A 28,000-nucleotide genomic window follows, 5' to 3' on the forward strand; every position below is an offset into this window, starting at 1 on the left:
TATATATATATATATATATATATATGTCTCATTTGGGCATGCCCATGGAATACAGACGTATAGGCTTCATGAGGCCCATACCCCAAACCATTTCAGCTCGATAGGACTTCAATTAATCAGTCAATCAGTCAGTCAACGGAGATTTATTAAGCAAACCTTTACTATATGCCAGGCACTGTGTGAAGTGCCCTGGATAACAAAGAAAGGCAAAAAAAAAAAAAACAGTCCCTCACCTCAAAAAGTTTACATTCATGTAAAGAAATAGGTACATACAAGACGGAGCCTGAATAGGTGGAGGCTAGCCTTGAGAGGGAGGCTTGAATAGCTGAGAGGACAAGGCAAACCCATCTAAGTAAGGCAGAGTTTAAGCTGAGAATGGAGAGAAGCCAGGCATTGCATATTCCAATATTCTTGTTGCATATTCTTGCTGGGTTAGAGTAAACTAAACTTCTTTTTGTTAACTGTTCAGTGATGGGCGAGAACCTCATTTCATCCCAAATTTAAACTCAAAAGGGTTATGGCGTGAGACCCATTTTTAAAAAATCTTTATCTTCTACCTTAGAATCAGTTCTAAGACTGAAGAGTGGCAGGGGCTAAGCAATTGAGGTTAGGTGAGCTGCCCAGGGTCACACAGTTAGGATAGGCTCACTTGTAACACCCCTGGCAATAATGGGAAAATTCAGAAGAAAGAAGTTCAGGAGGTGGAGGAGAGAAGGAAGAATATTCCAAGTGTGGGGGGGGGGGCAGCCAGTAGAAAGGCACAGAGCATCTTTGATACAGGAATATCTTGTGAGAAGAACAACAAAGAATCCAGGACAGGGGGACAAGAGGGTGAGTAGATGAGGAGTTGTGTCTAGGCGTGGAAAGGGTCCAGGTTGTGAAGAGTTTGAATGCTAAACTTTATTTTTTCTCCTGAGTTTATATTTTGCTAATTAGAATTTATTGAGTAAGAAGATGATGTGGACCCACTTCTGCTTTAGGAAAATCACTCTGGCAGCTCGGGGGAGAAGGGGCTGCCATGGAGAGAGACTCAAAGTAGAAACCAATTAGAAAGCTATTGTAACGGTCCAGTTGAGAGGTGAAGAAAGCCTAAACTAGAGTGGTTGGTGGCTGTGTGGGTAGAGCAAAGGGGGGACTCTATGAAAGATATTGTGAAGGGAGAAATGACAAGATTTGGCAACTGCCTGGATAAGAGGGATGAGAGCAAGTCAGGAATCGGGAATGGTGGCACCAAGATTGTGAGCCTGGGTGACTTGGAGGAGGATGGTTTTCTCTTTGTGATAGGATCATGGTTCCTTCCCCTTCTTTTCAACAGGGATTTGTTTTTCTTATCTATAGCTCTTTGATGCAGCTTTCTGCTCACCTAGGAGTATTAAAAAGTCCCTGCTCACCTGAGGGCCTAAAAAGGGGAGTCAGGACTTCTCCATCTTGGTGGGTGTCTAAAGACTGATCCTATCCTGCCATTCTGATCAGGGCATATTTCCATATAAAGATGAGCTGGGGGTGGGATGGAGAGTGTGTCTATAGGAACTGAGTGCTACTGTATCTTTGTTGAAAATCCTTGATGGGTTAGTTCAGTGACATAAGAAAGCCTTGTTTCATCCCAAACTGAACCTGAATTAACAGGAACTGGAATTAGGCTTACTTTTTATTTTTATACTATTACTTTCTGCCTCAGAATCAATACTAAGTATTGGTTCCAAGGCAGAAGAGTGGTATGTGAAGTGACTTGCCCAGGGTAACACAGCTAGGAAGTATCTAAGAGCAGATTTGAACCCAGATCTGCTCAACTCTAGGCCTGGTGTTCTAACCACTGAGCAACCTCAAAGCCCCTGTTAGACTCACTTTTAACACTCCTGCCAAAAAATAGGAAAATTCAGAAGAAAGAAGAGTTTAGAAGGAAAGATGAGTTCAGTTTTTTGTTTTTCTTTCAACCCTCACCCAACCCAATATTGGTTCTAAGACAGAAGATTGATAAGGGCTAGCTGTGTTTAAATGTGTCAAATGTGAAATGCCTACAGAACATCTGATTTGCATTGTTTAATAGGCAGGGTAAACTCAGGAGAGAGATTAGGGCTGGATGTAGATTGTGGAATCATCTGTGTAGACGTGATCATTGAAAACTTGGGAGCTAACGAGATCTCAAATAACATAGTCTAGAGAGAAAATTGGAGTGACAAAGCCTCCGGGGACCTGTGACATGAATGAAGATCCAGCAAAGAAGATTGAGAAAGAGTAGTCAGCAAGTGGGAGAAGAAGTGAGAAAAGGGACAAGTGACATAAAAACTTAGAGAGCAAAGAGTATCTGGGAGGAGAAGGTGATTAGTATTGTGAGATGCTGCAGAGAGCTCAAGGAGGGTGAGGAATGGGAAAAGGCCAAGGAGGTCACTGGTATCTCTGAAGAGAGCAGTTTCAGTTGAGTGATGAGGCTAGAAGCCAACTGCTGAAGGTTTAAAAATGTGAGAGGAGAAGAAGTAGAGGAAGGAGCTTCTGTTTTACTCACGTATCCTTTAACAACATAGAGTCATCTGCAAGTCATGTTAAGGCATCAGAAAATTTTGGTGGAAGATAGAGGTCTTGCATTAGGAAAATCTCCCTGAAGATCTCAAATAAATTGCCTCTTTAGCATCCAAGATCCTGAAGGTAGGTGATGGGGAGAAGATTCTCTTATTTGAACTTCATGATGGTAAGAGTAGTCTTTGCAGTTGTTCAGTTGTGTCCAACTCTTCATGACCCCATTTGCAGTTCTCTTGGCAGAGATGCTGGAAGGGTTTGCTATATCCACTCTGACACCTCGCTGCTGCTTTGTTATAGTGCTTAGCCCTCATGGATAGGAGGGTCTTCAGTGTCTTTCCATGTGTGACAGTTGTCCTCCAAAGCCAAGGGCAGCATCCTTTAAGTATCACATGAAGTAACCAAGTAAAAATGGTCCCTCTACCATCTCATGATGTGCCAATCTGATGTATTCTCCAGATGGAGGACAAGTTGGAGCCAGAGGAGGACTGAGCTCTCTCACCACCACCAGCACCATGACTGATCCATAACTGTGACGTAGGAAATGACGTAATTCTTTGAAAGGCCACGGAAACCAGAAAGTTCCATTAGTCATGAAAATGAGCCACAAAGAGAGCTGTCACTGCCAAGAGGAATGGGAACATTTCTCAATACCTTGAAACGATAGCTAGTCCCGTTGTTGGCTAGCACAGTGGAAAATAAAACAGCCTGATGATGACCAATCAGAATTGGAGAGGGCAAAGAGTTGGGTTCCAGCTAGTCAGTCAGTTAGGGGGAGGCGTGTATACCTCCTCAAGGGATTGACACCACACAGTGCCCTCTAGCCATCTAACCCCACTCCTTGCAGCTACTAAGTTTTTAGGCTGGGTACGGAGAATTGATAAGGGCAAGGGTTGGTTGATCATTTTGAACATAAGAGTTCACCCTTTATGTGGTATAGACATAATGAGGACAGATGAAGAGACCCCTTATCTGTCTTCATATGAAAGGATAAGAACATGGTACAGAACAAAGAAGAAACAATTACCTTGTGTCTGGGCTTAGCTTGTCTGTGCTCTCCTCCCCCGCTCCCCAATCTTTTCTTCTTTGAGGAAGGATGGAAGAGATTTAGGGTTTGAAAATGGGCACCCCAACCTCCAGAGCTATTTGGTGGTCTTCGTTGTTTCAGTCCTGTCTGACTCTTTGTGACCCTATTTGGGGTTTTCTTGGCAAAGATACCAGAGTGACTTGCCATTTCCTTCTCTAGCTCATTTGAAGATGAGGAAACTGAGGCAAATGGGATTAAGTGACTTGTGTAGGATTTTATGGCTAGTTTCTAAGGCCAGATTTGACCTCAGGAAGATGAGTCTTCCTGATTCTGGGTCCAGCACTCTATCCGCTGGGCTACCCAGCTGAGCCTAGGGAGTTACAGGCAAATAATTACCTAGTTTTAACCCTAAGAGATGAATTTAGGAGTTATATAGAATGCTGAGGAGTCATAAGTGAGGGTGAGCTCTCTGAAATGTCCAAGCTCTGGGACCAATCAATCAATAAACACTCATTAAGCTCCTACTATGTGCCGGGCACTGGACTAAGTGTTAGGGATACACAAAGAGGGAAAAGATAGTCCCTGCCCTCAGGAGAGCTCACAGGAAGAGGACATACAAAGGAATGACTAAACCTCAGGGCATTGGCTGATCTTTGGTTCTAAAGATCTTGGTGCCCAAGACTAAGAAAATCTTGTTGGGGAGATAAGAAGCCTCAGTAGCCATGGTTCTTAGAAGAGAACAAAATGGCAGAACCCAAGAAGAGGCTTTGGGCCGATTCTTCAGCAAGGGCTCTGCCTTTCATCATGGAAGCACCTGCTCTTTCCTTAAGGGAGACATAGGCAAGAATTTTAGCTGAGTCAGAAGCTGAGGGGAAAGGGTGGGAGGAGAAGGGACTCAGGACTTATTAAGCGACTACTCTACGTCAGGCTCAGGGTCACACAGCTCTTAAGTGTCTGAGGCTAAATTTGAATTTGGATCTTCCTAACTCTAAGTCTAGAGCTCTATCTCGTGTGCCAGGATGAGGGGGTATATGGTAACGGTGAGTCCCTGGGAGATTTTTCTCAGTGGAGCAGCATCTGGCCAAATAGCGTTTGGCAGATGACTATATGATCAACAGTGAAGTTTTCAAGAGACCGTGAATCTGGAACAGCAATGTCTGGAGACCATGCAGTGAAGATCAAGTACAGAAGGGGAGCATGCCTGGCAGGACCTATGAGAGAGCATCATTAGAAGACATCAGACAGGGGCAGCTGGGTGGTTCAGCAGATAGACCACCAGCCCTGGAGTCAGAAGAACCTGGGTTCAAATTTGACTTCAGACACTTCCTAGCTGTGTGACCCTGGGCAAGTCACTTAACTCCAGCGGCCTAGCCCTTACTGTTCTTCTGCCTTAGAACCAATTCTGAGTATTGATTCTAAGACTGAAGGTAAGAAGCAGCGACTGGGTGCTCATTCCCATGGCCCTTGTGGGTGGTGGATGGATAATGCTTCTGAATTCCAACCCCCGTGTAGAGGAGGGAGGGGTTTGAATTCCTAGGCAGCATGGCCAGACCTGATGGTAAAAAGGGGTGACTGTGAAGCAGTGCCAGTGTGTTCTCCCTTCCAGGGCAGTCCCAGCCTTCTGAAGGTCTTTGTAGAATTAATGAGGGCCTCGCTGGAATGTGAGCACCACTCTTTGCCATATATGTTTGCTCTGTCTGTTTATATTTGCCATATTTGTTTAGGAATTCCCGTGAGTCCTTTCTAGCTTCTGTACTTTCTCTGGGCTGAAATAAAGACCGGCTTCCATGATACACCCTGAGTGCTTTGCATTTGTAAATAGGAGCCTGAGAAAGCCTGCGTGAGCTCTACCTAAGCTTTCTTTGGGGAATTTCCCCAGAGGAACGTCCAGGTGGGAACATGATGTGCCAAAAGAGAAATGGCCCCTGTGGTGACCCAGGCCACGTGAACCCGGCGCCTTGGGGATTACAACAGCGTTCAAACGCCAGTTGGCTTCAGGCTTCCTGGCTTCATATGTTGAGCTGAAGCCCGGCCCATTTATCAATGGCCAAATCATTGCCTTCGGCTCTGAAGCACCTCGTCCATCCCACCAGGCAAGGTCGCAGCGCCTCTGGAACCAGAACAGCACCTGCTTCTCCCACTGAAGGCAGAGGGCAGGAGACATTCTTCCCCAGATTCATTATTTAGAAATAGCTGCCCTTTCAGGTTCTCACCCTCCTGCCATACTGTGGGCCAGTCAGGGTAGGAGCCCAGTGGCCCCGAGAGAGCCCCATCAGGCGTTCTGCCATCAGGAGAGAAGCGTTCCCATTCACATAGTCCTGATATGCCCTCCTGTGGACCCATGGGTGGGAAAGAGGAAGCACACAGACTCCAGGAATTAGCAGAGAACTAGCAGAACCTCCAGTTGCACTTAATCATGAGCTAAAGGGCTTTACTTGGATTTCTTTTGCTCCTCTAGGGGTCTGAAGCTGGGAGGATCTAGACAGCACAGAGGCATGTTAGGGCAGAATTAAACTAGAATGAGTGATGCTCTTACCTTTCCCCCTAAATCTGCTCTTCTTTCTGCTGTTGCTAATTCCTTTCTGGGACACCGAGTTCACAGTCTGAGGGCTTTGCCTCTCCCCTTTCATTTCCAAGTGACTGGCAGGCCCTGACAGAGTCCTTTCAGTTCTGTGGGACTCTTCCTGATCCCATTTGGGTTTGCCTGGCAAAGACACTGAAGTGGATTGCCATTTCCTTCTCCAGCTCATTTTACAGATGGGGAAATGGAGGCAAACAGGGGTAAGTGACTTAACCAGGGTCACACAGCTAGTAAGTGTCTGAGGTTGAATTTGAATTCAGGTTTTATTGACTCCAGGCTTGGCACCTGTCCACTGCACCATATTGCCCCGGTCAATTCTACTTCCTCCAGATTTCACATCTATTCCTTTCTTTTCCCCTATTGTTACCTTAGTCTAGACCTTTCTTCTTCTTCTTCTTCTGAACCACTGGGCATAGCTAAGTGGTATAATGAATAAAATGTTGGACTTAAAGCCAGGAAGATCTGAGTTCAAATTCTGCTCTAGACATTTATTATCTGTGTGATAATGGGCAAGTCATTTAACTTCTCTCTACTTCAGTTCCCCCATTTGTTGTTCAGTTTTTCAGTCATGTCAGATTCTTCATGACCCCATTTGAGGTTTTCTTGGAAAAGATCCTAGAGTTTTGAATCCTTGGAAAAGATCCAAAAAAATGGTTTGCCATTTCCTTCTCCAGCTCATTTTATAGATGTGAAATTAAAGTAAACAGGGTTAAGTGACTTGCCCAGGGTCATATAGCTAGTAAATATTTGAGGAAAGATTTGAATTTAGGAAGATGAGTCCTGACTCCAGGCCTGGTACTGTGCCACCTAGCTGCCCTCCTTGATATGTAAAATGGAGATAATAATAATAACATCTACCTCCTAAGGTTCTTGTAAGAATCATAGGAAATCATGGGAAGGGGACATGCATTTATTAAGCACCTACTATGTTGCAAGGACTGTGCTTTACAAATATTATCTCATTTGATCTTTACAACAACCCTGTGAAGTAGGAGCTATTATTATTCCCATTTTACAGTTGAGAAAACTGAGGCAGAAAGATTGACTTGCCCAAGGTTGTGTAGCCAGTATCTGAGGTTGCATTTGAAATCATATTTTCCCGATTCCAGGCCCAGAGCTTTCTCCACTAGGTCACCTAGTTGCTTCTTAGAACATACTTAAAGGGTTGTTTTTTTTTAAACCCTTACCTTCCGTCTTGGAGTCAATACTGTATATTGGCTCCAAGGCAGAAGAGTGGAAAGGGTAGGCAATGGGGGTCAAGTGACTTGTCCAGGGTCACATACCTGGGAAGTATCTGAGGTCATATTTGAACCTAGGACCTCCAGTCTCTAGGCCTGGCTCTCAATCCACTGAGCTACCCAGCTGCCCCCTACATAGTGTTTTGAGAACCTTAAAGTGCTATATAAATGCTAATTACTGTTATTATTACTCATTATTATTACTGAACTAACTATGGGTCCCCTCCCTTCCATTCCATCTCTTCCAATCTGTCTGAATTATCTTTCTTTGTTTCTTTTTCTTTTTTAAGCCCTTAGCTTCTGACTTAGTCAATACTAAGTATGGGTTCCAAGGCAAAAGAGTGGTAAGGGGTAGGCAATTGGGGTTAAGTGACTTGCCCAGAGTCACATAGCCTGAATTCTCTTTCTTACATGGACATTTATTCTACAGTCCATTAAAGTTCCAAATTCACACTTCTTTGGCTGAATAAATTGTGGTATATGATGGTAATGGAATACTATTGTGCTTTAAGAAATGATAAGCAGGATGAATTCAGAAAACACTGAAAGATCGATATGAACTGATGCAGAGTGAAATAAGCAGAACCAGGAAAACATTGTACACAGTAACAGCAATATCGTGTGATGATCAACTGGGAAAACTTGGTTATTCTCAGCAATGCAATGATCTGGGACAATTCTGAAGAATTTATGATGTCGGTGAATGCTATCCCTCCTCCAGAAAAAGAACTGTTAGAATTGGATGGCTGCAAATCAAAGCATATGTTCTTTCACATCAGGGTATTTATGGTTTTATTTTGGGACTTTTGTTTTGTATGAGTGTGCTTTTTTTTGTATGAGTTACAACAGGGACCAATATGGAAGTATGTTTTGGATGACAATACAAGTATGGTCCAGATTAAATTGTTTACCTTCTCTGAGTCAGGGGAAGGAAGCAAGGTGGAGAGATGGTTTGGAGCTTATAATTTCAGATAATGTAGGTTGAAAATTATTATTACATGAAACTGGGAAAATAAAATATCTTTTCATTTAAAAATTCACACTTCTTCCTGGGCCTGAAGGTGATCTTGGTTCTTGAAGGTTATGTTAGCAGAGTATAAGTTCTGGCTGCCAAGATCACCAAGGAAAGGCTTGGAAAGGGGAGAAAGTGCTGAATAGAGGGAACTACAAGCTCTGAGTTCAAATCTCAACTGTGTCTCATTGCTGGGAAATTTCTGAGGCCACAAGTGAACCCAGGATCTTCTTTCACCAGGCCTGCCTTTCTATCCACTGAGTCACGTAGTTGCTTATAGGAACTACTTTCAATTGATATTTTAAGCCAAAGACTTTTCTATGTGACCCAGGACAAGCCATTCTACCTCTGCTCCCCAGGTTCCACATCTGTAAAATGAAGGAGTTGGAATAGGTGGCCTTCTCTTCCTCTGGGTCTGTTTTCATTTTTCTTCTTGGTATTATGGAAAACTACTTGAAAGTCATTATCCTGAAGGGGAAAGCAAAGTGTACTGTTGTCTAGTTCTCTCACTTTGAGAAACATCTAGAATTTTCTCTAAGAGATTTTTCTTTTAGAAAAGGAATGGTTAAAAAAAATATGATCCCCTTGGTTCAAAGTAATGGTCACAGGTCAGGAAGAAAAAAAATTGAGATCTGAGGTGTCTGTGGCAAGCTAGGTGGTGCAGCAGACAGAAATCAGGCCTGGAGTGAGGAAGACTCATCTTCCTGAGTTCAGATCTTGCCTAAGACACTAGCTATGTGACCCTGGACAAGTCATTAACCTTGTTTGCCTCAGTTCCTCATCTAGAAAATGAACTGAGCCAATATGGCAGCAAAGGAAAGTGATAAATGTTGGAAGGAATGTGGCAAAATTGGGATATTAATGCATTGCTGATAGAGCTGTGAATTGGTCCAACCATTCTGGATGGCAATTTGGAACTATGCCCAAAGGGTTTAAAAGACTATCTGCCCTCTGACCCAGCCATCCCACTGCTGGGTTTGTACACCAAAGAGACAATTAGGAAAAATACTTGTACAAAAATATTTATAGCTGTGTTCTTTGTGGTAGCAAAAAATTGGAAAACGAGGAGATACCCTTCAATTGGGGAATGGCTGAACAAATTGTGGTATCAGCTGGTGATGGAATACTATTGTGCTCAAAGGAATAATGAACTGGAGGAATTCCATGTGAACTGGAAAGACATCCAGGAACTGATGCAGAGTGAAAGGAGCAGAACCAGGAGAACATTGTACACAGAGACTGATACACTGTGGCATAATCAAATGTAATAAGACTTTTCCACTAGCAGCAATGCAATGACCCAGGACAATCCAGAGGAACTTATGAGAAAGAACGCTATCCACATCCAGAGAAAGAACTGTGGGAGCAGAAATGCAGAAGAAAAACATAGAAAAATACATGGGTTTTAATGTTAAAAGATCACTCTACTGCAAACATGAATAACATGGAAATAGGTTTTGAACAATGATATGTGTATAACTCAGTGGAATTGCTTGTCAGCTTTGGGAGGGGGAAGGGAAGGGAAGGGGATTATGAATCGTGTGACCATGGAAAAATGTTCTAAACATATAAATAAAGATGAGCTGAAAAAGAAATGGCAAACCACTCCAATATCTGCCAAGAAAACCCCAAATAGGGTCACGAAGAGTCAGATGTGACTGAAAAGCGACTGAACAACATAAGGAGTCTAGATAAGCAATGGGACATATGACTTCTAGAAATTGGCCTTCTTTTTAAAGTTTATGGCCAAGTTTGCATTTTAAAACACTTCCAAGTTCCCTGTGGCATGATAATTTACAGTACCATCTCCTTTCTGACTTTTGAAATGAAAGGCTCTTTTCAACTAACAGAGATTAATCATGGAGATGAGAAACTTTGAAGTGGGGGGGCAAAAGGGCCACTGCCAGAAAAAAGACCTCGTGAAGAGAAGATGCAAAACGTGATGGGTAACTTGTCAGTTTGGTTAAAGTCATAACTCTTTCACAGTCAAACTTTCCCTCTCCTTTCCTTTTTCTACCAATTACGAGCAGACAGTGGAGAAGAAGAAATGGCTGCTATTCTGATGGTACAATTTACAACTATTGCTCATGGCAAAGTTTCAGGATCACAAGAAGCCATTTAGGAAAATAAATGTTTATTCAACTCACTGTATTATATAAATAATATACATCATATTTTTACTAGAAAAACATTAGCATGAGAATGACAAGGTCTGACAAGAGTAAATTCCCCAGAGCTATGTCTCTGAGGCCCCACTCCCATCCCCTGTGTCCTGCTCTTACTGGTCTAAAACTGGGACTAGGCATCTTCCAACACTGAGCCCCTTTGTGCCCTCTTAACCAAGGAGCTTCCTTCATAAGGAATTTATTTTTAAAATCATGGGAAAAGGTGGGGTTCTTTTTTAAAAAATGCAAGCCCTTTAAGTTCCACAAAGTGTCACTCAAACCCAGACACCTTCTTAATGGGAACTATTTTCTTTTCCTTGCTTCCTTCCTTCACCCCTCTCTCTCTGTCTCTATCTGTCTCTCTGTCTCTGTCTGTCTCTCTCTCTTTAAAAATCCCTTCCCTTCTGTCTTAGAATCAGTACTGTGTATTGGTTTCAAGGCTCTGCCTCGAATAGCAACAGTTAGTTAATTAATGGGGCTTAAGTGACTTACCAGAATCACACTGCTAGGAAGTGTCAGAGGTCATATTTGAACTCAGGATCTCCCATGCCAAATCTGGCTCTTTATCACTGAGCTACCCAGCTGCCCCATAGGAAATACTTTCAATTGGATATCTTAAGCCAAAGACCTTTCCATCAGAACATTCCAGAATGAAGAATCCCACACAACCAGTCTACTAAAAAAGTCAGTTGATTCAGGTGAAGGGAACAAAACCAGGCTTAGGCACAAAGTCCTTTGCATTCTTGCTCTCATCTCACTGGATTCAAGGTAGCTCAAAGGGAAAAAAAACAGGCCTTGGGGCCAAAGGTTGCCAGACTTGGACGGCTTTCCAGTCTGGTCCCTCACCTCCTTTTCCAGACTGATCTAACGTCACTCTCTTTGGGCTACTCCCCAAGCCAAGTCAAATTGGCTACAGTCAGCTGTTCCTCTAACGGACATTCCTTCTATTCTAGCAAATTCTCCTATTCTGAAATATTACTGTAATAGGAGCCCAGTGTGAGTGAGTGTGCTCATTCCCATGAAGTGGGGGTGGCTGAAGGGAAAAGAGAAGGAATAAGTGCCTGTGTTTTAAATACTATTATTCTGGAAGCTATAAAATGCTACCATTTGTAGATGGTAAGAATGGTTGGTGAAGATGGTGCATCCTCTGGTAAAACCCAGCAAAGCTTTACTGTATCCTAAATGTTAAAGTCTTGGGCTCAGATAGGAATGTTTGTTTGGGACTGTTTCAAAGGTAACATGGGGCTGGATAATGAAACTGGGGGGTTTAAGACTGTCTCTTTTTCTTTTTTCTTTAGAATTCTTCCTCTCTGTTCAATATTTAGTACTGAGTCTAAGACAGAAGAGCAGTAAGGGCTAGGCAATGGAGGTTAAGTGACTTGTGCAGGGTCACTCAGCTAGTGACCCTGAGTCACTGAGGCTAGATTTGAACCCAGACCTTCCTGACTCTAGGCCTGGTGCTGGATCCATTGTGCTACCTAGTTGTCCCTATCTTCTTTTTTTTTTTTTTTTTTAAACCCTTAACTTCTGTGAATTGGCTCCTAGGTGGAAGAGTGGTAAGGGTGGGCAATGGGGGTCAAGTGACTTGCCCAGGGTCACACAGCTGGGAAGTGTCTGAGGCCGGATCTGAACCTAGGACCTCCAGTCTCTAGGCCTGACTCTCAATCCACTGAGGCACCCAGCTGCCCCCCTATCCTCTTTTCATTATGCATTTTGCTTTTTAAAAAATGTTCTCAACTCTACCTGCAATGCATTAATGTCCCAATTTTGCCACATCCCTTCCAACATTCATTACTCTCCCCTGTTGTCATTTTAGCTAATTTGCTAGCTGTGAGGTGATACCTCAGAGTTGTTTTGATTTGCATTTCTCTAATTATTAGAGATTTATAACACTTTCTCATGTGCTTATTGATAGTTTCGATTTCTTTATCTGAGAATTGCCTATTTATGTCCCTTTCCCATTTATCAATTGGGGAATGGCTTGATTTTTTTATACAATTGATTTAGTTCCTTGTATATTTGAGTAATTAGACCTCTGTCAGAATTTTTTGTTATAAATATTTTTTCCCAGTTTGCTGTTTTGCTTTTGCTTTTGGTTGCATTGTTTTTGTTTGTACAAAACCTTTTTTATTTAATATAATCAAAATTATTTATTTTACATTTTGTAGTTTTTTCTAACTCTTGCTTGGTTTTAAAACTTTTCCTTTCCCAGAGATCTGACAAGTATACTATTCTGGATGGCAATGTGGAATTATGCCCAAAGAGTACTAAAAGAATGCCTGCCCTTTGATCCAACCATACCACTGCTGGGTTTGTACCCCAAAGAGATCATAGATAAACAGACTTGTACAAAAATATTTATAGCCACGCTCTTTGTGATGTCAAAAAACTGGAAAATGAGGGTATGCCCTTCAATTGGGGAATGGCTGAACAAATTGTGGTATATGCTGGTGATGGAATACTATTGTGCTCAAGGGAATAATAAACTGGAGGAATTCCATGTGAACTGGAAAGACCTCCAGCAATTGATGCAAAGTGAAAGGAGCAGAGCCAGAAGAACATTGTACACAGAGACTAATACACTGTGGTAAAACCAAATGTAATAGACTTCTGTACTAGCAGCAATGCAATGATCCAGGACAATTCTGAGGGATTTATGGAAAAGAATGTTACCCACATTCAGAGGAAGAACTACAGGAGTGGAAATACAGAAGAAAAATAACTGCTTGAACACATGGGTTGATGTGGACATGATTGGGGATGTAGACTTGAAACAACCACCCTAGTACAATTATCATTAATATGTAAATAAGTCTTGATTGATGACACATGTTAAAACCAGTGGAAATTCAAGTTGGCTATGGAGCGGGGGATAAGGGGGGTTAAGGGGAAAGTAAGAATATGAATCATGTAACCATGAACATTTTTTCTAAAAAATAAAAAAAATAAAAAATAATGTTCTTTTCTCTAATTTATTAAAAGAAGGAACCAAGACCGCTGTGATGCCAGGAAGAATAGGAGTTCTTTAGGAGAAGGACTGAGGCTTAATAACCAGGAAGCTGAAGAATAGAAGGAAGAGGAGAGTGGCAGAGATGCCAGTCTGAAGCCAGGGAGGGCAGTGACAGTGACCCCACACAAGGACAACCTGTGGCTGGTCCTGACTCCCTTTATCCTACTGACTGCCAGAAACCAGGGAGACAGCAGTGGCAAGCTCTGGCACTATCTGCAAAGTGAAGGTTCCAGGTTCTAATCACGCCATTGGAGGGAAGATGAGGAAAAGATTCCTGGACCAAGGAAATCATGGGAAGTGACTGAGTTGGGGGAGGCAGTCTGGGAGACTGTCCCTGGCAGAGAGCTATTTAAGGGAATTCTGTTTGTGGGGAAGTCCCCCGCCCCACCTTGGTTTAAATAAGTAGCATTTATGTAGTGCTTTAAAGTTTGCAAAGCGCTTTACAAATTGTCTTATTTTGTCCTCACAATAAAACCCTGAGAGGTAGATGCTATCATTATCCCCATCTTGGAGTTGAAGAACCTGAAGCAGACAATTGTTAAGTGACCTGCCCAGGGTCACACAACTATTGTGTATCTGATGCCAGATTTGAATTCAGCTCTGCACTCCTCATACTGTGCCACCTGCATGCTTCTAGTTTGAACTGAGGCAGATAAGTGATTTATTCAGGGTCATACAGTCAGAATCTGAGGCCGGACTTGACTTGACTTGACTCTATCTCCTGCTGCACTTAGCTGGCCCTAGGTTAAATGAATTGCTTCTTGAACATAGTCATGTCAAGAAAAAGATGTAACTGGAAAGCAAAAGCTGTAATAAATGCGGTTCATCAGAAGCTCCTATTTGAACTTGCCATTGCTACATCTTGATACAAAGAAAAAGCAGGATTTCAAGCTTGCAGTAACCGTGGCTATAACTAGAAACCAAAGCAAAGAAGTGAAGGCTAAAAGAGATTCTCATAGCTGTGTAATAAGCCAAATTGGTTTTAACATTTATTAAGTGCCTACCATGTTCAGGGCATTTTCAAAAACCTGCTTTAAAAATAAAAACAAAAGTGGCAACAAGGTGGCTCAGTGGATAGAGATCGAGGCCTGGAGAGAGGAGGACCTGGGTTCAACTCTGACCTCAGACACTTCCTAGCTATGTGACCCTGGGCAAGTCACCTAACCCCAATTGCCCAGCCCATACTGCTCTTCTGCCTTGGAACTGATTCTAAGGCAGAAGGTAAGGGTTTAAAAAATAAAATAAAATAAAAACAAAGTCACCTCTTGGACTTAAGAAAATCTCCAAGTTTATTTTCCAAAGAAAACATCATAAGGATTAATACTCTAAAATAGCAAAACTCATCTCAAACTCAGTGAAATTCCTGGATGACAAAGAACAACCGAAGACAAAGAAACCTCACCAAGAGGTTACGTTATGAATACAGATTATTTTAAAGTTTCAGCAAAGTCAAGACCCTCAGGTAGGATGGGATGGTTTTTGCGTTTCTTTTTGAATGATGAAACACTGAGGGCATCTCGTTCTATTAACAGAAATATAGCCTTGATGAATCACTTTGACATTTGCTGCCAACAACGTGAACTTTAAAATAAACTATTAAAAGGCTGTGAAAATTAAATGCTTCTTTTAAATAGTATCCAGATTCCTTTAACAAATGCGATTAATTCATGGAGGGGTGGGGTGAGGTATTAAATACTGGTGGTTTTAAGTACAATCTTTTTATATAACTTACGAGGCAAGTTGAATATTATGGAAAATTTCCTTCACAGCACATTTAAAAGTTTGAATTGAAGCAACATTTACAGGAAAGAAATAGCTGTGCTACCATGATGGCTAAGAGAGAATAATAAAAGGTTGTGCCTGGGTTCTCTAGTCTAGCCCCTCCCAATCTATTTTTAAAGGTTTAAAATTCCATCCTTGAATAGTATTAATAAACTTGTTCTTGGCTACAACTTGGCATATAAGACATACGACAGGGAGAGAGCGAGTCAGTTCCTTTCCCTCGCCCTTCTTGTTACGTAACTGCTCACAAAATTCCAAGACTGTTCGGAGAGCACAAGAAGCCAATGGTCTTTTTAACCCTTTTTGTTCAAAACAAAACCAAAAAACCCAGCACAACGGTTCTTAAAAGTTTTTGGTTGGGCCAGGAGGAGACCATTTGAATTAGGGGGAAAGAGAAAATAGTTTGGAGGGAAGAGCTACTTTTGATCTGCAGAAACCTCACAGGAAGGGAACACATCTAAATTGAAAACTGAGTATGCATTCGAGTAGCCTTTGGGTTTCTTCTGTCATTCATTCCCAACAGAAGATGGCTAAAAGTGTATCAGGGCTATAGGAAGAAGAGGCTGTAACCTGTAGATACTGAATGGAACCTTCACCAAATGCTATGGAGCAACGTGTGTGTGTGTGTGTGTGTGTGTGTGTGTGTGTGTGTGTGTGTGTGTGTGTGTGTGTGTATGATCCCAGTCCACTGAGAATTGTTTTCTTAAAAACCACCATCCGTATCGAAGTCTTCAACATTCCCTCTCTACTCTCCAAATTGAAATTATAGTAATAAAACTATAAAGCCTTCACTTAAATCTTAAATTAAAAATTCTTATGCAACCCAAATTGCACATTCATTTGCAGGGGGAGGTGGGGAGAGAAACTAAGTACATGTTTTGTGCTAAAAACAAGCCTCCCCTTCCAAAAAAGATCTACCAGGCACAAAAGAGATCAGAAATATGAACAGAAGGCCTTACTTTAAAAAAAAAAAAAAAAAAAAAAAAGGTTGAAAGGAAATACAGATGGGATAGTCAGAACTGGTATTTCAAGCCAGGTACTTTGGGACAGAAGATGATTATAAGAGGCCAGGAAGTGAGTGGCTGAGGAATGCCAACTAAAGACAACCAAAAAAAGGTTATGGCATTTACAATCCATGAAGTCAATGGGTTTGAAAGGTCCGTTGTTTGTTCTCTACCTCCTTCCCCCTCTCCATTTCTTGGATTTTGCCTTTGTGTGGAAAAAGGGAAACTTGGAAGTATGGCAGGACGTTGATCCTCAATAGGCAATTTTTTCAAATGGGGTATTGTGGGGCAGGATTGTCAATGTTTAATGACATCTAGAACTGGTTTTCCTGGAACCTCCAACCCCACAAATGGCACAACAATTGGGAATGGTATATTGGCCTTTAAGAATTTATATTTATTATAGACCAAGTATCTCCCAGATGTCTGTCTTTGGTGAGGTAAACAATCTCTGTGTTCCTCCTGACAATTCTTCCCTGCCCCAGGCTCTTTAATGGGGGAGGGAACATTGTGACTATTATAACCATTCTGCCAGACTGGGCTAGCCCATCACAGCCAAGACTGGCTCCCCCTTCTCCTTCAGCATCCCTCACTGCATTACCCATCATAAAGTCTCCTTTAGTAGCCCTAGTTTCCTCAAAGCCTCTCGCCGGGCTTCTTCCGTGGAACCCCGTCCTGCAAATTGCACAGTGATGCCTTGGGGTCGGAATCCTACAGCTCTTGGGAGGGAGCCAGAACGTCTCCTGACATCTTGGCCAAAGTCTGGCTGCCGATGTTCATAGAAACTCTTGGCAACATTCTGCCTTACGATCTTGTTGGTGAGAGCCGAGTCTGGGCGGAAAGTGATAGTCTTGCCAGTAGAGACGAAAGGACTGGGCTCGCTCTTCAAAACATCATGGATGCTCTGGTAGCCATTGGGTAGAGTTGTGGATTGTTCTGTTTGTACAGCCTTGGAACACTGATCAATGCTCGTCTGTCTTCCTTTTCCTGGGCCTGGGGCCTCCCTGGCCAAGCTCAACTTGCTCAGGGCATTGCATGTAGCCTGCTCAGGAAGGAGACTCCTTTTTTGGTCAGTTGGCTCATTCTTCTGTAACCGGTCTTCCATTTCCCCTGGAGCAAAGAAGGCCACCCCATTGATGTTGGCCAGAACCTGAGCCTTGCGTTCTTGGACGTTGACTGCTGCTTTGGAAATGGTCTTGTTGAAATCTTTCCCAGCACTGTTAGTTACACTGATGTTGCTTGGGAAGCGATGAACCTTAGGGACAGTCTGGGAAGCCAAGGCATGCCCATGCCATGGGGAGTGTTCTCCATTTTGAGCTGACGGGGAGGCAAAGGTCCTAGTCTTCCAACCACTGAACCTCCCTTCCACTGATGTTGATGTGGGGGACAGACCCTCACTTCCTGCCCATCTCTCAGAGATCCTCTGAGCAATGACAAGTGGAGTGGGTACAGAGTGGAGGAGTTTTGGGTGCTCCGCCGGAGGAGAGGATGAGAGAAGCTCCTTCCTGGGAGACGTAGGGGCTGAGACAGGGAGGGGAGGGGCCTGAGGAGGGGTATTTTCAGGAATGGGGGAGTCTGCCAATGAAACGCTGTCAGCTGTTTCTTTTTTGTCTTCCAGGGTGGGTGCTTCTTCTTTCTCAATACTTTCTGACTCTGAAAAATGAGATAAGGGAGAAAAACTATCATAAGTTATTTTCCTAAATGAAAGTAAATTCACTAATTCCTTTACATTAAATTAAAATTTATTTTTATCTATTTTTTCCAGATTACATGTCAATACAATTTCTTAATATTTGTTTTCTGATATTTTGCAATCCATGCTACCTAAGTGTGACAGTGAACAAAAAGACAGGACTTCCCATCTTTTGACTTAGTAAGCGAGTCTTGGCTTTGCCACTCCCCATGTAGGCCTTGTCTCCATTCTCAACTGTAAAGCATTTCATATGATATGAATGTTTTGAATTATCCACTAACTTATTACCATTTAATAGGTGACTCAGAACCTATGTCTGCCATTTTAACAGAGGGGGAAAAAGGCATTAGAAGATTAAGAGGCTTATTCAAAAGCAACTTCTGTTATATGGTTCAGTGTAGACTCTTGCTGTTCCTAGATGGAGTGACTTTGAGCTTGCTAAAGCTAGATTTCAATGGCAAGGCAGGTCTGCTTGTAGTCTAGAGATAGCACAAGCCAGCAGTCAGAAGTATCCTTCTGAGGAGACTCTCAGATGGTGGTTTGCTACTTGATAATAGGCCCAAGGTGCTATCAGAACTTTTGGGCTCTCCCTTTTGCATAAAGCACCTTTTCTCTGTTGCTAAATACAGCATATTCCCTTCTTGATTACTGGGGGAAGGAAATAAAATGTTTGCTTGAAAAATCACAGGTCCATCTAGACACTAGTTATCTTTGTGCAAAATATCTCACAGGAGGCCATTTCTATTTTAAAATACTGCGGCGAATCAAAATGTGAAGGCATAATCACGAAGTTAAAGCAATAACTCCTTGGGAGATTTTCTGCTATCCTCCTTCCAAAACTCCAGAATTCTTGAGATCTTGCTTAGAGGAGGAGGTAGAGCATAATGAGAGAGAATAGAAAAGAAGGCCGCATCATGATACTTCAGCATGGCAGGGACTGGCTAAGGCTATGCCAGCAGGCATGTGGTCTGGCAGGACCTACCAAAATGGAAAGACTGAATAAGTACAATTGCTGTGACAGACGTCTGTTGACCAGACTTGCTAAGTGTAGAGGTCCATGAAGGATTTTCAACTCTTGGAGGCCATTTGCTAAGTTATAGAAGAGTTGTGATCTCCATGAAGGAATGCCTACAGCAATGAAATTGCAGAGCCTGGATGTATTGAAGGTGTACAGATTTTTCTTCCTGCTACACTAAAATGGCAGTGGTCTCTCTTAGCCAAAAGGAATACATCATTCCTTGTCCAGATGCTTCTGCTTGTCCCCACCCAGCAAAGAAGAGAAATGACATTATCCATAGAGCGAAAATCCCATTTCTTCAATCCCTAATTTCCTTCAAGCAAAAAATGTGAAGAGTTACCTTTGAAATCATTACAACTAGCCAAGAGAACTTTGGATAAACTATCTGGGATGAAAGCTGGTGAAAACTCACTACGAGCCCAGAAACAGGGAGAGAATTACAGAATCCTAGGAGCATAGGATCGACAAAGAAAAGCTACAAGGGACCTAAGGGGCCATCTAGCACAAACCCCTCATTTAACAGATGTCAAAACTGAGGCCCAAGGAGCTTATGTAATTTGCCAAACATCAAATGGATGGCATTAGAGAGACGATTCAAACCCAAGTCCCCCTGACCCCAGAGCTAGAGCTCTTTTTCATTCCTTCTCAATAAATGTGGTGTAAGTTGGAAGGTGCTGTTAGGTAGATGTGTCGTGGTCCAATCCTTGATAGAAATTGAGAGACTATGATGACAAAGTTATTTACAATTTGTAATTTCAAAAGTCATTTAAATGCCTCCTTATTCTCTTAGTGATTTCAGTCCTTTTAAGGACTTTCTTACATGTCTTTTTAATCGTGAAGGATGCTGCCTTGTCTGGACAATGCAGTTACTACATATGTGTTTCATCCACACAAAAACACAAATTAAAAACCTGACAAGCCTCCACAGGTTTCTGCACTGGCTACCACTGGTGTGTCAATAGGAGGGGATAGTAAACAAAACTTTTTTGTGTTTCTGAGGAATATTAACTGAGTCAACAGGAACCTAGAAACAGCCCTGTTAGTTTGTATTTCATGCTGCATATCACCTGCTGCTTGGGCCATGTGCCGAAGGCATTTCCCTTCTTGATCCTCAGGTATCGGCTTCACCAAGTCAATGATATCTTCTGGCTCAGAGTGGCTGGAAGTACTCTCTTCCAGGGACTTTGGAGAGTGACAGTGGATACCACTATCATAAAGGGCTTCTTCCTCCAAATCATCTTCTAGGGAATCAATTGTCTCTTCAAAAAACAGGATGACATCCTTCTCTTCATGGGTAAGGTGCTTCAGGCTTTCATCATCCTGTATGTGGGGTGGGATAAGAAAATGGAGGAGAAGAAGAAAAGAACAGAGCAGTGGTTTTAATGAAGTGGTACCAGTCCCACAAAAGAGAGGTCCAACATCCAATCGATAAGCATCTACTGCTATCTGAAATGTCTTGCTTGGGGAGAAGGTAGTAATCAATGTGCCCAACCTACAGGGCAGAGGTAAAGTTTCTCATTCACTTTATGGCAGTGACGCACCATATGACCTTAATTTGCTTGTCATTTTATTTGCCTGTAACGAATACTACCATTCAGATAAAGCTCACAGCAGCCCAGAAGAGGCTAATAATTGAATTGGTCTTGACTAATTGGTCTTGAACCAAAAAGCTACTCTCCTTCACCAGCTTCTTGAGAAATGTCAGTTTTCATCTTTCTAGCATACATTGTTGTAAACTCTAAGCTGTATCAGAGAGAAAGAGAGAGGGGGGAGACTCTAATAATAAGATACTTATATGTATCGTTCCTGTTCTGAACATGGGGAAAACTAAAGGAGATTGAAGGTTGGCAGGGCCTGGCATCTCCTATGTGGTTAGGCTTCAAAAGACCTGCCTGCCTGAACCCTGATAGCTCTGTACCAAGTCTGCCATAGTATAAGGACATACTCACATGCTTCCCCCTTAACACTGCTTCAGAATGTCCTAAAAAAGCTTAATATAATAACATCAAAATATTATAATAGCCTTATTGCTTGAGCTGCTAGTACCTCTTGCTCAATAACCTTGGTTTTCTTTTCTATGTAATTTTATGCGAACCTGTCTCCTCCAATAGAATGGAAGCTTCTTGAGGGCAAGAACTTGCTTCCCTTCTGTCTCTGAATCTCCTGTGTCAGATACCTAGTAGGCAATGTTTGTGTGTTTGTTGATTGACTGATAAAACCCTGCAGTCATGTTGTTTAGTTGGACATCTGAGAGGCCAATCAGATGGCTAGTGATGATTAATTGGCACTTGAACTCCTGCAGCATTACTTCCCCCAGCATCAGTTTGCTTATCATGATATTGCTTACCATTGTGTACCTTCCTCTCCCCCAGCAGATTCGACTAGAATGGCTCCCAGGAATAATTGGAAATGATGATGTTAGATGAGGAGTTGTGAGGGAAGGAAAAGTCTGGAGCCTGAAGCAAAACTTATCTTAGACAAAGCAGTCCTGGCCAAGACTCTGAAGTGAGGCAGATGGATGCCAAAAAGGACAGGTTAGGGAGGAAATAAAAAACAAATTATTTTGCCTGGGGATGACCTCAGAATTTAATTTAACTCTTGCAATTTCTTTCCTGCCAGCCTCCATTTCTCTGGTTAGTATGATTAAATTCTCTTCTAATTTAAGAGCTTTCCAAATGCTAACAAGCCTACTTTGAAATCGAATCTGAAAGGATGCCTCTGACATATCCCCACTCACTAAGGCACTCTATAAGCAAAAAAAGTCATCAGCTCTCACCTTAACCATTAGAATTGTTTTCAATGAACACACATTTATTTTCTCTCTCTTCCATACCCCCCCACACTCCATTGATAGAAGAAAAGAAAACCAAATTCTCATAATAAACAGAGTTGAGCAAAATAAAATCCCACACTGGCCAGGTTCAAAATTGGTCAACTGCTTCTTTGTTAGGAGGCCTTGCCTTAACTATTGCAATAGCTTCTTACCACCTGCCTTGCTAGCCTCTAATCTCTTCCATTTCCCATCCATCCATTTTTTTAAAGCCCTTACCTTCTGTCTTAGGATTGATATTACGTATTGGTTCCAAAGCAGAAGAAGTGAGGCAATGGGGGTTAAGTGACTTGCCCAGGGTCACAGAGTTAGGAAGTATCTAAGAGCAGATTTGAATCAGAAATTCCTGTCTCTAGGTTTGCATTTGTATTCATTGAGCTCCCTAACTGCCTCTCAATCCATCCTTTATACAGAAGCCAAAAACTTCCTAATACACAGTTTATTTCTCCACTCAAAAGCCTGTGGCAGTTCCTCATTTTCTCTGAGATAAAACACCAAGTCCTAAGCTTGTTATTTAATCCTCTCCACAGTTTGATTCCAGCCACCCGTTCCAGGTTTATTTTACATGACTTCTGTTCACATATTCTTCATATATGCTATGTTCCAGTCAACTGGCCAACTAGCTGTTCATTGAACTCAACAATATTGTTTCACAATAATTACAGGAATGTATTAAAACCAGATTTTAAGATGGAAGGTAAAAGCTTTTCTCAAAAGGATCCTTCACATGATAAAACCAGAAGTAACTTCTAACAGTATATCTCACCTCCATTTCTGTCTTTCAAAATGAGTCTTTCTTTATGAGTCGATTCAGATGCCACCTCCATGAAACCTGTTCAGATGTCTTAAGCTAAAAGGGATCTCTCCTTTGTGTCCAGCACACCCTACCTTGTATAGTTAATTATGTGAGGAAAAATATGAGAATCCCTCTTGCTTTCTCACCGAGTAGAATGTAAGCAACTTAATCTTTATACCTCCAGGATCTAGCATTGAGCCTTGTACATAAACAGGGGCTCAAAATTGGGAATGTTTGTTAAATTAGAATTACTGAATGAGGAAATGTTTTAAATGTTAGTTGGATTCCATAAAAACCATTTTAACCTATACTGTAGCCAAAATATGTACATTTAGAATTATATAAGGAAAAAAAGTAGTAAATAACTTGCCAGGTAGAGCAAACTCCTTCAAACAGGAGTTAACTTGTTAAGATCAGTAGAATGTATGCTTCTTAACATTATATGAGGCAGCTGGGAGGGGCAGTGGATAGAGCACTGGGTTTGGAGTCAGGAAGAACAGAATTCAAATCCAGCCTTAGATACGTACTACGAGTGTAACCCTAGGCAAGTCACCTTCCTCAAGTGTAAAATGAGAATAATAATAGCACTTATCTCTCAGGAGACCAAAGGAGGTAATATCTGTAGATATTACCTTGGTATAGTACTTGATGTAGAGTAGGTGTTCTAGAAATGCTTATTTCATTTTTTTGTCTTTTTGTTCTTTTCTGTCTTTGTCTTTTCATGCCCCAATACTTGGCACAATGCCTTTCACATGGAAGGTCTTTAAAATTGAATTGCTCCTCTGAGACTCCACCTCTCATCCATCAGATTGGCAAAGATTACAAAAAATGAAAATGATCATTGTTGGTGGGGCTGCTGTAAAACAGGCATACTAAATCAGTGTTGATGGAGGTGTGAATTCATCCAGTATTCCTGGAAAGCAATTTGGAACCATGCCGCAAAAGTTACTAAAACCATTTATATTTTTGGTTGTCATATTACTCCTAGACCTATACTCCAGAGGTCGAAGAAAGAGGAAAAAGCCCTACATGTACAAAAATGTTTATAGAAGCTCGGTGCATTGTCTCATAGGTGCGTTGTCTCATAGGTGGAAGATTGGTAAGGGTGGGCAATGGGGGTCAAGTGACTTGCCCAGGGTCACACAGCTGGGAAGTGGCTGAGGCCGGGTTTGAACCTAGGACCTCCTGTCTCTAGGCCTGACTCTCACTCCACTGAGCTACCCAGCTGCCCCACAGAAGCTCTTTTTTGTAGTAGCAAAAAAGCCCTGTGAATTAAGGTGATACCCATTGATTAGAGAATGGTAAGCAATTATGGTAAGTGAATATAACAGAATATTATTGTACCACAAGAAATGACCACACAGACAGTTAGAGAAAATTGGGCAGATCCATATGAATTTATATGGAGAGAAGTGAGTAGAAACAACAAAGCAACTTAGACATTATTTTTTTAAAAGCCAACCTAGCATTTACATAGCATTTAACATTGGAAAAGCACTTTACAGATATTATCTGGTCTTTTCTTAGTCCTCATTCTTTTTGACTTCTTTGCAGCCTTGAACACTGTTGATCACTTTCTCTTCCTTGATGCTCTCTTCTCTCTAGGTTGACAGGACACTGCTCTCTCCTGGTTCTCCTCCTACCTCTCTGACCTACTCTTCTCTGTAGCCTTTGTTGGATGAAACCATGACAAAAATGTTAATCCCTGACTTGAATAATCTCTTGAATAGTATCTAAATGAAAGAAGGATCCTTTGAGAGCAGCTGAGTGGCTCAGTGTATAGAGAGTCAGGCCTGGAGGTGGGAGGTCCTGGGTTCAAATCTCACCTCAGACACTTCCTAGCTATGTGACTGCACAGGTGACTTACCCCCATTGTCTAGCCCAAACTGCTTTTCTTTTCTGCCTTGTAACCAATACACAATATTGGTTTTAAGACAGAAGTTAAGAGCTTTTCTAAAAAGCATCTTTCACATGATCCTGTATGCAGATACTATTGTGTTGATGCACGAAGACCCAGGGTACCAGAGGGTCTTTTCAGTGATAGTGAGGATTACCCAGAAAGACTGGCCTAACAATCTGTACAGAAAAATCATATAGATGAAAAATGCCACTTGTCCAGGTAACTGCATGCAGCTGGGAAGCCAGTCCATTAAGTTACTATAGTAGTACTTAGAATGAGGACAGGTTCCATTGATGAGCAATGAGTTATGCTGGAATTGAACAGGATCAGTGGGTTGAATTGAATTTGGAAAAGACCACAGTGCTTCCAGTGACCCAAAGCTGCTCCTTAGTGCAAACCTGCATTTCTTTTTTTTACCCAAAGGTTCTTCTGGTGATGCTATATAGTTGGAATATCACAAGCCCTGAAAAATCAAAGGTGTGGGTGATGTCAAAGACAAGGAGATATAACTGGTGGGATTAAGTAGGTTTTGGCATTTATCTCTTCATGTCCTGTGAGGGGGGGAATGGAATTATTAGGTATATTGCTGAGGATATAAGTGATCAAAAAAGGAGGCAAGCTGGTCATGTAGCAAAAATGAAGGACAGCAAATGGAGAGCCTCGATGCACCAACAAGGTATCTTATACATACGAAGACCAGGGGAATGAAGCTTCTTGAAGGTCATGGTACCCACGAAATACAAAAATATCTAGAGGCCAGCCTCCTGAATGTGGTATGGACCTTATGTAGGAGACCGATGGGAACATGTGGACAAGAACTTTATAGTGACAAGGTGGGGGTGGGTTGTGGAACGATGGAGGCAATACCCACAAGACCAAGATCTGAAGTATTCAAGTGAGGCTACAGAAAATAAATCCCTTTTTTCTTTTAGGCATCCTAACATAAGGATAGGGGCTAGACCTGTGATTTCATTGCTATAGAGAACTTTTTCTTCAACTTAGTTTTGGCTCTTTTGTTGTTCATTTGTTTCAGTTGTGTCCAGGTCTTCATGACTCCATTTGAGGTTTTCTTGGGAAAGATACTGGAGTGGTTTGCCAATTCCTTCTCCAAATGATTTCACAGATGAGGAACTGAGGCAAACAGGGTTAAGTGACTTGCCCAGAGTCACACAGATAGTAAGTGTCTGAGGCTGGATTTGAATTCAAATCTTCTTGACTTCAGGCCTGGCACTTTATTCACTGTGTCACTTTACTGGCTTAGTCTTACAGTGAGTATTCTTAACTGTTTTTCTGCCATGAAACCATTTGACACTCTGGCAAAACCTATGGACCCTTTCTCAGAATTATATTTATTCAAACACATCTAAAATACACATGATTACAAAGGAAATACATCATGGTGAAATATAGTTGTCAAAGTATTAAAAAATATTTTTTAAACCAAGTATATAGAGCCCCAGGTTAAGAAGCCCTGCCTTCATAAATTGCCTGGGACAATGGGAGGTTAAGGATCAATACAGCAAGGATGAGCCAGAGGCAAGACTTGATCCCAGACTTGCCTGTCAACTAGGCCAGCCAACTGTCTATCCACTATGTTTTACTGTGTCTTTTGAATATACTATGCATTTTAAATTAAAAAAAATTTTTAAATAAATTAAAACACTTTTAAAGAAAGTATTCTTAAAAGAACATGCAGGGGCAGCTGGGTAGCTCAGTGGATTGAGAGCCAGGCCTAGAGACAGGAGGTCCTAGGTTCAAATCCGGCCTCAGCCACTTCCCAGCTGTGTGACCCTGGGCAAGTCACTTGACCCCCATTGCCTACCCTTACCACTATTTCACCTATAAGTCAATATACAGAAGTTAAGGGTTTAAAATTAAAAAAAAAACGCATAAAACATATTTAGTCATGAATCCCTGGCAAATCAAAATATGAACAATTTTTTTTTAAATCTGGAAAACCAACAAAACAAGAAATATACATTCATCTTGAATGCTGGTTTTTGGAAGAAAAAATAGTTTTAAATAATGAAGAGGTAGATGGTGGGTTCTATGGAGCTTCAGGCCCTCTCAAGAGCTTCAGTGGCTGATGGCAATGATGCTTTACCATTGTCCGGTTTCTCTTAGGGCTTTCCTATTTTCTTATGCAGGTGGGTTACTAGCCCCTCTCTTAGTCAAGGCTAGGGTCACTGGTTTACAAACATAATAGACATCCATTGATTCCACTCAAGATTTCCTGATTTTTCTTTTCATTCTTTGTTTTCAGTTTCTAGTTGTCACAGGTAGAAACCAAACTCTAAACAAGCCTGGCCAGTGGTCAGGAACTACTGCCTTTCCTCCCATTTCTATTTCTTCCCCTACTCAAATCTCCCCTCTCTTGCAAGACTCATGGAAGATGGACTCAGACTGGGACACTAACCTGGTACAAATCTTTTAGCCTCTCTTCAGCCTCAGTTTCTTCACTTATAAAATGATGAGGTTGGACTAGAAGATCTCTGATACCCCTTATAACTATTAAAAACAAATGATGGGGCAGCTGGGTGGCTCAGTGGATTGAAAGCCAAGCCTGGAGATGAGAGGTCCTAGGCTCAAATCTGGCCTCAGATACATCCTGACTGTGTGACCCTGGGCAAGTCACTTAACCCCCATTGCCTAGCCCTTACTACTCTTTTATCTTGGAATCAATAACAGAAGGGAAGGATTTTTTCTTAAATGACAAAAACATAATTCTGGCAGTAGTATGAACAGCAGTAGAAAGAGAGTCTGACACGGGCAACCTGGTATCTATTCTGAATAAAAGAATATAAGCAATAGTTACTGACATCTTCAGTGAACACCTGGGAGATTCCACTGCTTTTGTTTGTAAAAGAAGTTTCTTTTTTTCCTATAAATTTTTTCTTAAATTTTATTTTATTTTTTATTTTAACAACACATTTCCACATTAAGTTTTCCCAAGGTATATGATCCATATTGTCTACCTTTCTTCTTACCCCTCCCCAGAGCTGACAAGCAATTCAGTCTGGGTTATACATGTACTATCACACAAAACATATTTCCATATTATTCATTTTTGTAAGTGAATGATCTTATAGAGCTAAAACCTCCAAACATATATCCAAATAAACAAGTGATAGATCTTGTTTTCATCTGCATTTCTACTCCCACAGTTCTTTCTCTAGAGGTAGATAGCATTCTTTTTCATAAGTCCTCAGAATTGTCCTGGATCATTATATTGCTGTTAGTAGCAAAGTCTATCACATTTGATCATACCACAATATTTCAGTTACTATGTATATTGTTCTCTTGGTTCCACTTATTTCACTCTGTATCAGATGAGTAAAAGAAGTTTCTTAAATAATTACTAATTGAGAAAGGAAAACTCAGAGCAGAAACACAAAGAGAATAAATAAAAATAGAAAGTATGACTACAAAG

The 28,000-nt window shown here is 41.6% G+C and overlaps 1 protein-coding gene across 1 annotated transcript in view; it reads right to left on the bottom strand.

Annotated features, from left to right (window-relative positions):
* Nucleotides 1-16,011: 16,011 nt before the first annotated feature.
* The window catches only part of PROSER2 (proline and serine rich 2), a 42,447-nt gene continuing 30,458 nt past the window's right edge, over nucleotides 16,012-28,000 (bottom strand). Inside the window, exons 2-3 of the mRNA XM_044677762.1 lie at nucleotides 20,112-20,364; nucleotides 16,012-17,986 (exon numbers count right to left, since the gene is read on the bottom strand). Of these exons, the coding sequence (XP_044533697.1) occupies nucleotides 16,938-17,986; nucleotides 20,112-20,364 (1,302 nt within the window). The 3' untranslated portion in view covers nucleotides 16,012-16,937. The remainder of the gene's footprint in view (nucleotides 17,987-20,111; nucleotides 20,365-28,000) is intronic.

Source organism: Gracilinanus agilis, chromosome 5 (assembly GCF_016433145.1).
Source record: "Gracilinanus agilis isolate LMUSP501 chromosome 5, AgileGrace, whole genome shotgun sequence".
Taxonomy (NCBI): domain Eukaryota; kingdom Metazoa; phylum Chordata; class Mammalia; order Didelphimorphia; family Didelphidae; genus Gracilinanus; species Gracilinanus agilis.